The 13,814-nt window shown below is 32.2% G+C and overlaps 1 protein-coding gene across 3 annotated transcripts in view; it reads right to left on the reverse strand.

Moving 5' to 3' along the window:
* Nucleotides 1–337: 337 nt before the first annotated feature.
* Nucleotides 338–13,814, reverse strand: part of Cul3 (cullin 3) — a 64,044-nt gene continuing 50,567 nt past the window's right edge. For all 3 annotated transcript variants that reach the window (XM_015481462.2, XM_048808612.1, XM_048808613.1), the window contains 3 exons: nt 6,287–6,473; nt 3,088–3,233; nt 338–810 (listed from right to left, as the gene is read on the reverse strand). In XM_015481462.2, the coding sequence (XP_015336948.1) occupies nt 679–810; nt 3,088–3,233; nt 6,287–6,473 (465 nt within the window). In that variant the 3' untranslated portion in view covers nt 338–678. The remainder of the gene's footprint in view (nt 811–3,087; nt 3,234–6,286; nt 6,474–13,814) is intronic.

The following is a 13,814-nucleotide window of genomic DNA, read 5'->3' on the forward strand; positions in this document are numbered from 1 at the left end:
AATCATTATAAGACTTTGGGAAATCTCAAATTACAATAGAGAAAAACCAAATCAGGGTATGTATTGAGCCCAAAACAAAGGTTCTTGGTCATAAGGCTATGAGATTAGTAAGTGCAAGTGGTAGGATGAAGCATGCTCAAATTCTATGCTCGGGTCTTTGTGTAGTTATCAAATCTTTAAATTAAATAAGACTAGCTAAAGAAATGTTTTAAGCAGAGCAAGATAACTGGGATTTTTGCATTTCTTTTGCCATTTTTGTTACCCAACTTACACAATGAGCAAAGTGCTAATAAGCAACACTACAGAAACACATTTACATCAACACTGAAGACCTGGGGAAGTGAAATCCAACAATTTTATTTTAATGAGCTGTATTTTCTAAAGTTTTGTTTATTTTTTCCTGTTTTCATACAGTATTGAAAACAAAACGCGGCACATTCACATTTTCCCGAGGAACTGTAAAGATGATCTCTACAGGGATAAACGTCGTAAAGCCTGAAGCTCAATCAATTTGATGTTGAAAACTCTCAAAGGGAGTAAAGGCTTGATCTGAATGGTCTAGAACACGTACTGTAATTTAATAGAAGAGATGGTCGTCTTAATATTAATGATTTAAAAGAACTTCCCAGTCCATGCGAAGAATACAGTCCAAGAATAAATCAAATTTCTGAACACATTTTATGCTACATATGTGTATACTTTGCGATCCTCAGGTGTTCGTGCCAAATATTCTCTCTCAATAAGTCCTTCAATACGTTTCTTAATAACAACTGGACTTGGTAAGAATCGTGCCTTCAACTGCTGAGTTACCTAAAAAAAAAAAAAAAAAAAAGGGATAAAGACTAATTTCTACCAGAAAAATTAACATTTTCATTTAAAAACACAAACATTTCTATCTTTGAATAGAACTGTTGTATCATTTTAAGATTTAAAAAAAAATGTTCAAAGTACAGAAAATTTCAAAAAGGTTTTATTTGAAAATGCATGATTAGAATGCAATTCTATTTGAATGTAAATGTTAAAATGGATAAGCAGTTGAATTAGTTGGATTATATTAGTATGAATATATACTACCCTACAGTTTAATCATTTTGCTGTTTACTAATGGTTGACCTTTGGGTTATACTCTCCTGTTTCATAGAACTTGGATAGCATAATATACTTAAGAGTACAAATTCTGAACCCAGACTGCCTGGTTCAAATCCCAGCTCTATCACTTACTAGCTTTGGATCCTTAAGAAGTTATATACATTAATTGAGTTAATACATGCAATGTCTTAGAAAAATGTCCATCCATACTAGGTACTACTGTTGTCATTTGTTTCTCCACGTGTGGTCAAGAACCTAAGTATTGTGTCATCAGTAAGTATAGCAGCAGCCACAACCTGCTATGCACTATTTGTCAATCATTTTGCACACATTAATGTATTTAAATGTTCTTTACACTGAAAAGGGGGCTATCTTATTTTATAAAGGAGGGAAATATGCCACAGAAAAAACTGACGTGAATAAGTAGTAAGTAACAGAGCCAGGAGAGATGAATCTAAACCTTTCTGACCTCAAAGTTGATGCTCTTTCCAAAAAGTCATCCTGCCTCTCTTGCAGATCATCCACTCATTCATAAGCCATCTTTTCTTTTACTCTTGATCAGTTCATTTCTCAAAGTCACAATGGATTGATCAATTCTTTGAAATATGAAACTTCAGTACTTCACTCTGTAACTAAAATCTGTCATACTTCCAGGATTATCACTCCAGTATCAGCAAATTTGCTCTCAACCCACCTGAGATCTCCAATTCTTTGACCCACTTTGTCTTTCAGGTTATGAATAGCTTCTTTTGACATTTCTTCCTTCCTTGCAGAGCCTGGACTACATTCAAAATCACTTCAGCTACACTATCAACAGTGCCTACAACTCTGACTGGTTCTCTGGTCCTATTCCATAAACACCCTTTGATCAAACCTACATTCTACATCTACTACTTCACTTTCCATCTACTACAGCTCCCTGCTGAGTCAAACCGCAGTTTTTATACCGTGTATACACAGGACAGGAGCCAACAAAGTGGATCACAGGCCAAATACAGACTGTTGCTTATTTGTATAAAACTTCACTGAAATATAGCCAACTTGTTTATGTATTGTCTACAGATGCTTTCATGCTACAACCGGCCATTTACAAAATGTATGCCAAAATAAATTTACAGATTCACATTCAGCAAATTCCTGAGCACCATTCTTCAAAAGAAATTTTGGACAAGTTCCTCTTTAAGTTATTCAACTAAGCACTGCACAAAAGAGACCGTTTGTTTGAAATCCCACAAATTCTCACCTCTTATATGCACATTTATCCATTCTTATGTCATGCCTTGGTTGGCACATTATCATTGCTCCTTATATGGTAAGAAAGGGGGACTACCCTATTGTTGTTTCTCTTCCTGCCCTCCATGTTATTCCTGGGAAAATCTGTGGTTTTAACTATATTCCCATATAGTGAATTCTAGTTCTTACCTTTCTTCTGACTTCCAATTGGCCTAATGATATGCCCCTAATAAAATACAATAGAGCAAACTTGTGCAAAAATAATATTAACACCTGGAACACATCAGCACATTATTCTTCATTTTTCAGTTAAAGGGAACAACCTCTATGTATTCACTCAAGCCAGAAACCTAAGAGGTTCAACTCCTCACTCTCAATCATCCTGATTCACTAGTTATTAATACTTTACCAAGGCCCTAGTCATCTTACTATTTAAATAGTCTTTCAATGGATTTCCCCTTTTTTAGTTTTCCCAATGTGTGAAATACAAACCCTCAATAAATGGCAACTGTTATTAATTTTCAGAAATACAGGTAGTTTGTTTACATAAAGATATTAAAATCGCAATAATTCTTCTTCTTGTGCCATTATTATCCTTTCATCATAAATACATTAGTTCCTCCAGTGTGTACATTTTGTCAAGTGTCTTGTTTTCAATGAGAAGTGATACACAAAGAGTTTCAATTAAACAGTACTTCCTTAATTTAAGTTGTTAATAATGTTATTCTGCTTTTCTCTATTCATCAAGTATTAAAGTATCCTTACCTCTGCTACTAAAACATTGTGCTGCATCTTCTTTCTAGATTTCATTATTCGCACTATAGCAGCTTCTATCTCATGTTTTCTGTCATCGTCTACTTTCTGCCTTGTTTCTTTCCTTTCTGGGTCTGATTCACCTTGTTTGGCAGCAACTAAAATAGAAACAGATATTTTCCATAAATGTAATGAAATATTTGGTTTACAAGCATACTTATAATTTATTTCTATCCTCAGAGAAAAATTAATTTCAACCTTCAAGTACACACACACATTTATTAACTTCAGAAAATATCAAAAAGTAAACATTCAACGTTCAATTCTAAATTATTCTTTCCATAAATTAGGAACTATACAGAGATAATAAAATCAATTTCATTTTTATAAAACACAAGTCCTTTCCTGGAAGGAAAATGGTAGCTGGCTATTCTTCAGCAGAAACAATTTTCACTGCTTGTGACTTCCAGGACTCAACTAATATTTTACCACACTATGGCTTCAAGTTATACTTCACCAAACATATTTTACACAGGCAAATACTTATTGTTTCCTCCTTAGAATATAGCAATAATCTCTTAAAAGACATTAAGGGAAGAAAAGAGTATGTGGAGTCAAGATTCTGGCAGCTAAATCATCAATTAAAAACCACCACTAAAATGTCAGTAAAAGAAACTCCTTAACAGTGAAACAACTAAAAATCTCCTATTATCTAACAATTTCTCATTATGACCTTATTACCAAACCATATTTCAGTTTTTAGGAGAATCTCACTCTGTACTTCCTACAGATCTTCAAAGCAACTGCTAAGTGGTTAAATACATCATTTTCTTTCTTGCACAACTCTGCTCTAATTGAAGCAGCAAAGAAGACAAGTCAGTTTTTGGTCATTAAAAGGATGTAGATGTAAAGTTTCTGGAAGTAGGGACTGGACAATTACACCGAAGTGCAAAGAACACTGCTGATTTGGGCATGGGCAGGAGACAGTACAATTAAGAAGATCATTCTAGAGTGCATATCCATTCAGCTGTTTCTAATTAGAATCCCTTGGTAAAGAATAGAGCATCCAGCATCATTTGCTAAGACATCATATCATCTTGGCAAAAAAAAAAGAGAGAGATCAGATAATGTAGTCTACAAAGAAAGAATAAAGTTTTTCCTGAAAAAAGTCAATGTCACATACACAAACACAAAGAGAGATTCTTTTAGGTTAAAAACAATTAAAAGAGATATGGGGGACAGAAAAGAGAAAGTCAGTATGACAAAATTTTAATTAAGGTAATTTAGGTTTGTTTAGGTAAACACAGGTTATAGACATTCTGATGTCCATTACAGTATTTTTCAATTTTTTTGTGAATCTGAAATTATTTAAAATAAAAATTAGGAAAAAAATATTTTAAAACAAGTGATTTGGTTCATGTGGATCTGGGAATACTCCTTAAATTCCTACAAAAAAAGATAAATGGGAAGACTAGGGTGATACATCCTGAATTACAATTTTTCTTCTTTTTTTTTTTTTTTTTTAAATATTAAGTACAGGAGCCACTCCCAAGAGCCTAACACTTAAGAAGAGTATAACTGAAGGTGATGCCTACACATGTATCTGTATCTTTATGTACCTACAGATGGGTAGTTGGAACAGATTGTCAATTATGGAAACTGTTGCTGATTATGAGGACTCTAAATTCTTTCCAAAATTAAAAAAATAAACAAACAAATGAATAAAATTTTTTAAATTAAAAAAAATTTTTTTTGCTAAAGTTTCTATTACTGGCTATAATAAAAACAGTATAAACAGGTTAGGCTAAAGTCTCTGAGTCCTTGATTACATTATTGAGCTTTTAACAATTTAAGAAAACTGATGTGGTCATAATATTTATCACTGAAGAAAAAATTTTCACTAAAAATATAAGAACCAAGATCACCTAAAAACCATCTCCAAATGAAAAACATTTTTACAGAATTTCATCACTGAAAAAAACTTAAAAAGAGATATCTACCAGTCAAATCCTTCCTTATAGACTACATTCCTACTTTCATTTCATCTAAAAATCCCACACAGACATGCATGCATGCGCACACTTAACACCCAAAACTAAAAAATCCATGAAGTGAAGATTATTTTTAGATAATACTATGCTGGACATCATAATCTGGGATTACAAAAGCAATTTTTATTTAGGGTAAAGTAAGATGAAGCCAGGTGATTCAGATACATATTCCTATATGTTCTCCAGATCCAGAATACAAACAAGCCCTGAAATATAAAACCTATTTCTACCCCAAATACATGTTTTGCATTTAGAGGAAAAAAGAAATTTTATTTCATGATGCTCATAATTAGACAGTTTTGTTTTTATCATACAGTATGTCACAAAGATATGGCTAATTTTGGCTAATGAAAATTACAATGATACAGTTTGTGACTATCATACATAGGAATCAAAACTTTAACCAAAATATCACTCTGCTTTACAAAAAAGTAAAAAAGGAAAAAGTTTTTGTGTCAATCTACTTTAGTAATCAACTGTATATTTAACACAAAGAATTTTATATTACCTTTATTAATGTATGATATAAATACATTTTTAAAAATTATAGTCATTTAAAAATGATATTTATCTTATTTTAAAACACTGTTTTATCCACCATAATAGATGAATTAGCAGTAGAAGGCTTATCTAAATGCTAGTTTTGAAACCAGGTAGCAAGCTGCTTTCAAATATCAGGAAGAATTAAGTGTCCTTTTTTCTGCTTAAATACATTAAAAAAAAAAAAAAAAAAAAAAACCACATCTTACATTATGTTACACATATAATATAGTATTTTCACTATCAACCTGAAAGGCTGTAAAACTTGACTGTCATAAAACATTGCATGTTTTTTAAATTAATATTGGTTTTAAGATTCTGAAATTTAAATTATACATAAACCATAAGTTAAATCATGGTTCATTTGTTGAAAAACATATAGAAAGAAGTACTTTTCAACACTACAATTACTTTTTAAAAGGTTTATTATTGTACTTGGATTCAACCATATATTGATATGAACATATTATTAATAAAACCTGCTGTTTTTCTTATGCCAAGTGTCAGTCATATAGCACTATGAACATTTGTTTAAAAAAAAAGCATTAATTTCCTTTTTTTTAAGGAAGAAATTTAGCAGATAAGAATTTTTCTAGAGGAAATATATAATTACCAGATACCTGTCTGAATCTTGACTCTGTGTAGTTTGGATGTGAACTGATCATTAACTGTAAATATGTGACCATTTTCTATTTCCTTTGACTTTGGTTCTTTCGTAAGAACCCGCTGTGTTGGTTTACCACAGGCGAGGGACTGTAGGGCTCTAACCAGCTCTCTTTCAGGGATATCTGTTTCTTGTTGAATTTCCTGAAATTTCACCAGATTGACAAAAATTAGAATTTTTGAAAGATTAAAGGAGATTAGTTAATTAAAGAAGAAAATGATCAAGCAGTGGTTAGAAAGAGGTAATTCCAATCAAGAAATAGTTTATAACAAAGAATATTATTGGCTCATCATTAAAATCTCATTTGAACAAACTAAAGGGTGATTGAAGTTATAAAATATTAAGAACACGTGTACATTTTTTGCTTCAGGAGACAGGATTACTTTAAAAATATCATTCCGCAGAGATTGTTAGGAACCTGCTTTAATGTTTAGATACAAATAAACTGTTAACCACATATAACTGCTAATCAGATTTTCTTAGCAATGTCTTTTATATAAAGAAACAAAGTAATACTGACTTCAGGCTAACAAAATCAAAATCAAATCTTAGAATCCAATTGACAACATTTACTGCCTGTGTGACAAATGAAAAGTTTAAATACCTGGAAATTAACATTAAATATAAATATTAGTAAGAAATACATTGACATTTGGAAGTTCAGATAATAACTTTTGCTACATATATATAGCATGAATAAAACAAAAATTTTTTAAAAAGCAGTTGAGGAAAAAATAAAATATTTTAAATTCATTATTCTTATGTCTTATCAGACAGCAAAGAAATTGTACACGGATATTAATTACTCCTCATAAGACAACAGGGACATTTAAGGATTCAAAGAAATGTGAATTCCTGATTCTAAATATTCCTTTGCTTCAAATAATCTTTTGCTATATATTTATCTGTTTGACTTCATTAAACATTCATTAAACTTCACACATTTCAAATATTGTACACACTTATCATTCCCCCAAATAAAATAGGTACTATTAAAATGGAGACGGTAATTATGCATATGATAAAATGAACTATTTTAGTTATTGTTTAATCAAAGAATTGGAAACAGGGGCTGGGGTTATGCTGAGAGCCACGGCCGAGTCTGTATGGTCCCTGGCATTTTGCCAACAGTATTGATTGACAGGCGAGGCATTACTATCCGCCTCTGCCGCAACTTTTGAGTTCTCGCACTATTTTGGAGTTCTCGTGGGGATTTCCCGGGATTCCCCGAGAGTTCCCATTGGTTGGGGAAGTGCAGGAGGAGGGATTTCCGAGAGAGATATTTCCGGCTGGGGGTTCCTGGAGAAGCCTCGTGGCGTTCGGGAGGATTCCCCGGGAGCTGTGTGAAGTGTTTTCCTGCAGTTTAAAAATAAAGTTTGTTCCTGCTTCAGTGGCTCGTGATTTGTGCCCAGCCAGACTGCGGCAGGGTTATGGTTCAGTGGTAGAGCGCTTGCCTAGCATGTGCAAGGCCCTGGGTTCGATCCTCAGCACCATGTAAAAATGAGTAAAATAAAGGTACTATGTCCAACTACAACTAAAAAAAATAATTAAAAAAAAAACTGGAAACAACTTCTTAGGCAATATCTTGAAATTGCAGATTATTTCCAGAAGTAACTATTACAATTCATTATGTAAAAACTGATGCCTTTTCCCATTCATCTATAAATACATGAATACAAATGCAGACATACACATGTTTGTACATGAAATTATCCACTTAACTACCAGTATTAGTGTTAAACATACATGGAACCACAACAGGATGTTTTCTGGTTTTGCTGGGGGGTGGGGGAAGTACCAGGGATTGAACCCAGGGGCACTTGGCCACTAAGCCACATCCCCAGCCTTATTTTGTATTTTAGAGACAGGGTCTCACTGAGTTGCTTAGTGCCTAAGCTTTGCTGAGGCTGGCTTTGAATTTTCGATCCTCCGTCTCAGCTTCCTGAGCTGCTGGGATTATAGGCATGCACCACTACGCCTGGCCATAATGTTTTTTTCTATTGATTTTCAGATTTCCCATGTTAAGACAGATTAAAGCCACAAGGCATTCCATTATACTGTTTTATCATCATACAGAAGGAAAATGAAACTGTAATTAAATTTTGTGATGCATTTCTAATTTTGAGCACAAATAGCCAGGTATTCTGAAGTAGACTTCTAGAAAGGTATTTGGATTCTCAAAGTGATAAATATTTTATATTTGATGGATACTGACAAACTGTCTTTCAAGTTGCTTAAAATATGAAGCCCTGTTAACAATATGCCTGAGTATCCATTCCCTCACATCTTCAACACTAATTTTCTTTTTCTTTGACAATGGTTGGACTTTAAATGTTCTCTTTTTAACCTGTATGTCTCATGATCACTGGGATAAAAAAAGTCTTTTTATATTTACAGGATATCTGTAACTTTTCTTCTGTGCTTTGTTTAGCCATATTCCTTACATGTTTTCCTACTAAATTGTATGTTTCCACATTGATTTTTGATGCTCTTTATATATTAGTTTTCAATTATGTTAATTTTGCCTAGACTTTTAACTTATGAGATTTCATCATATAGAGGTTTTTATTACTGTTTTAGAATGTTTTTATTAGTGTAGTATAGTTGTACATGATAGAGGGGTTCATTGTGACATAATTATACATGCATGGAATATAATCTGCTTCATTTCAGTCCCCAGTACCTTCCTCTTTTCCTGTCTTCCTCCTTCCCTCTGCTCTACTGATCTTCATTCTATTTACTATTTTTTATTTTTTTTTAAAGAGAGAGAGAGAGAGAGAGAGAGAGAGAGAGAGAGAGAATTTCTAATATTTATGTTTTAGTTTTCGGCAGACACAACATCTTTGTTGGTATGAGGTGCTGAGGATCGAACCCTGGCCACACGCATGCCAGGCGAGTGCGCTACCGCTTGAGCCACATTCCCAGCCCTATTTACTATTTTTTAAATTGGTGCTTTATAAATACACATACAGGTGAAATTCACTGTGGTATGTATATTCACACAGGAACAGAATTGTTTAAATGTATGAGTCTTTTCCTTTTTGTAATAGATTTTATAAAAATGTATCTCCTGCCACGGTTATTAACATACTCTATATTCTCTTATATTATTTTTACAGATTTATGCTTATGCATATATTTTCACATCTACCTTAAAATTTAACTTTGTATATGATATGATAAGTGGAATTAGGTCCCATTATTACCCCTTTCCCTTCTACCTCAAATGAACCACCAATTATTTTAAGTTAGGTTGATTTAAAATGATAAATTTATCACATCTCAAACATGCACGAATATATATCAATTTGCTTCTGGACTGTTTATTCAAACAAATGATTTATCTTGCAGAACCATTACTAGGAAGATTATCATTCTTGATAAAATACCCTTTTTCTCTCATGTCATTTCCTAATTAATGCTGGTTTACAGAAAAGGTGATTTTAACAAACAGAACTCAGAGAATGCTTTCTCTTAAGTTAATTATCACACATTGCCAAGCTGACAATCTAATGTTCAAAGATTTAAAAAATTTTAAATTCCTAATATTTATAAATTTCACTCCTTTTTCTTAGTTTATTATCTAGATCCTGCAGAGCAAGGTGTAAAGGTAGTATGAAAGGTAAGCATCCTACCTTGTTCCTAACTTCAATAGGAACGTATCTAGTATTTTATTATTACTTATTGTTGTGCTTCAATTTTCTCTTAACTACAACTTTATAATATTAAGAACATTTCACTCCATTCTTAGGTGGCTAAGGGTGCCACATTCCAGAAATAAGGAGTGTGGATGGACTTAATAGATCTTGTTTGAACACAGTGTATTAGTCCTTCAATACCTTGCTGAATACAATTTATTAATATTTAAAATTTATGCATTTATGTTAAATAACCTATTACTTTCTCTGTTTAGTATTTTCTTTGTTCAGTTTTGATAACAAGGCTATGTCAGATTTGGATATTTCCCAAGAGTGTATTTTGCTTTTTGAATCCGAAGTTCTCTGTGCTGTTCAAATTTACATCCCTCCTTTTTTCTGTTTACAAGTAAACCTGTGATTTCTACGATAGTGAAACTGTCTATCTCTCCTTATATTTTCAACCATTTTCCTTTACATATTGTGAAGTCATATCACTAATGATTGTTACCAATTCTTTTTTATGTAAATTTTTTTATTTATATATGACAGCAGAATGCAAATTCTTATTACATATATAGAGCACAATTTTTTCATATCTCTGGTTGTATACATAGTATATGCACACCAATGGGCTTCAGTTCTCTTAGCCTCACATTAATTGTAAAGAACAGAAACCCATTCCAACAAGGCAATTTATTAGAAGAAGTAACTGATAGTCTCCAAGGGAAGATGGTAAACTTGGGTCTCACAGGGGCAAGGACAAGGATTTGGAAAATTAGGAAATATAAATATATATATATATATCCTCCATTTCTCAGTCTCTTGTTTACATTTCTTTCTATTTCAATTCTGTTTCCCATTAATGTCCATAATAAGTCCTTATAACTGAAATTTATTCTTAGAAAATATTTTATAAGTATAACAGTATTAAGAAAAATATGTATTATTTTCCATACTTCTTGAAAACCAAATGCTAGTTATAAAATCCAAGGTATAAGATTACCATATATATATATCTCCATACATCCTCGTTTTAGGTATTCTAAACACAATAAATTTTTATTCATGCAAAACGTAAAAAAAGAAAAGACTACAGCATCCTACTATGGATTAAATGTGACACTGCAAATTGACACCACCTGTTGTACCTAGCTTCCAGATAAAAGTATGTTTTAACATTGTACGGTCCTCTCACTGTTCTACAAGTGGTTTGGGAAACCAAGAAAATGAGAAGGGACAGTATGCAACTTTCGCGGCTGGCTCAGTCATAAAGACACTGTATGGGCTCCTGGATTGCCCATTCTGGGAAAAGTCAGCCACCAGGATTTGAGAACAATCAGTCAAATAGAAAGGCCCATGGAGAGAAATGCTGTTTAACAGTAGCCAAAACAAACTTTCCAGCCATCTGATCCACCTTGGAAATATATTCTCCAGCCCTAATCAAACCATTAGATGACTAAAGCCCCAGATGACATCTAAATGCAAACTCATGAAAGACCTCCTCCTGAATCCCTAACCCATAGAAAATATGATAGATTATAAATTGTTAAATGTTTGTTTTAAAATCATTCAGTTTTGAGATTTGATATGCAGTATTATATAACACATCATCTTACTAAACTCAAGAATATACAAAGATAAAGATGAGTTCCCTTTAAAATTTTTAAACACTTTCAACTATCTCCTATAAGCAGCAGACTATAGAGAAACACATGGCACAAGTAAAAATAAATTTCATGTCTTCTCACTATGTACTGGATTTGAGGTGTGAGCAAGCAGGCTTTGGAGCCACAGGCAGGCACTGCATGGAATTCTAGGTACCCTAAGATCAGGTTTTAGATTTGTGACTTAGCTAAAATGGGGAATATTAGATAATTTTATCTTCTACTTAATAACTGCTCATTAGCACCAATGATCTCAACCCAACTGGAGAATGGAAAGAGTAAGCTTGAATCACTATTATAGCAATACTAATAATGGCTTCAGAAAACAAATTTATATTTTTGCTTATTCCATTATTTTTACCAGTTCTTTAAAAAACAGACCTTTGAAAAGCAAGTTATTTATCAAGCAGTATATTTTGCTACATGTAATCTATGAAAGCTGCAGATTAAAATATCTATGCAAAACATGTTAGAGATAATATAATTCCAACTGTTTGAAAAGCCTTACAATGTCTGACTAAGGTACAATGTAATTGATATTCTTAGGTCTCCCAATCACACATACTTGTGTATAAAAATTAAGATTATGCTCTAGGCAAGATCCACCTGTTAAATATATACGGGGGAAAAACCCTCTTGACTTAGCCACTTTATGACACATATATTTAAAAAATTTTAAGTGTATCACACAAAAATGGTCATCTATTATGTTTCCCACATAAATGGGAGCCATGGAGATGAATACTAAAATATTCAAACTCACACTTTTGTTCTTCCTGTGTTCACCTGTATCTGAAAACTGGCTTTCAATTAAGTACAAATATAGCAACAATTTTCAAGCCTCATAAAATAGTCATTCACTATCTCAAGTTTAAACTATATTAAGAACCATATGATCTTCATTTCAACTCCAAGAGACCCTTTTAAAGGCATAGGAAAAAATTACATGATTTTAATGTAATCAAACGATAATTTACTGCAGAGAAAGAAAGGGAAAATTAAAAAGGAATTGAAAAGCATATTATAATAATTTTCTAAAGCAAAAAAAGAAATTTGACTATGCTATCAGGATAGTGTAAAGGACAGGCAAACAAACAGATTACACAGTGAAGAAATATATAGACCCATATATGGTCAATTTTTTTTTTTTTTTTTTTGTAAAAGTGCCAAGGTAATTAAATAGGGAAAAAAAAAAAAAAGATGTGCTTTTAACAAATGATACTGGAAAGAGCAACTGTCCATGTGAGGAAGTAAATGTAAAAATTAAAGTTAAAAACTGCTTAAAAAAATGGAAGAAAATCTTTGCAATTTCAGGGTAGGTAATAATTTCTTAGGACATCAAAAACAAATTATAAAAGGAAAAATGTGATAATAAAAAACTGTTAGTATTAAAAAATTCTCTTCAAAGATTACCTTTAAAAAATGAAAAGACAAGCGACGGAATTAAGAAATATTCATAACACATTTACCAGCACTTGTACCCAGGATAAAGAACTTTTATAATTTAATAGAAAAATAGTCCTATTAGCATACAAACTATTATATAAAACTATTAAATACATATTATATTTAACATATAATATTAAATACAAACTATTATATATAGTTTGTGAACAGATACTTCACAAACTATATACATAAGGGACTTACAAACACATAAAAGATCCTCAATATCATTAGTCATCAAAGAAAAGAAAATCAAACCCAGGAGAGACAATTATATAATTGAAAAGGTTACAACTATTAAGACTGCAGAGGATGTGGAACAACGGGCTCTCTCTTTCACTGCTGGTAGGAATGTAAAATCATACAGTTTGGTGGTTTCTTAAAAACAAAAACAAAACAAAACAAAGAAAACAAACATACAATTCTATTCATGTCAACCGAAATATGGTAACAACCCAAAGAAGCCCATTAACAAATAGAAATCAAGAAAATGGAGCATGTACACATAATATCACTCATCAGCAAAAAGAAATGAACTGCTGATATTATATAATAGGTTGAATCTCAAAAATACTATGCTATGTAAGGAAGAAATGGGACACAAATAACTCATATGATGAGATTTCACTTGTATGAAAGTGTAGAAAAGGCAGAACTCATCGATAGTAATACAGAACAAATAACTGGCTGCCTGAGGCGAGGGGTGATAGGATGAAAGTGACTACAAAAGGGTTAC

The sequence above is a fragment of the Marmota marmota genome, unplaced genomic scaffold, assembly GCF_001458135.2.
Source record: "Marmota marmota marmota unplaced genomic scaffold, marMar, whole genome shotgun sequence".
NCBI lineage: Eukaryota > Metazoa > Chordata > Mammalia > Rodentia > Sciuridae > Marmota > Marmota marmota.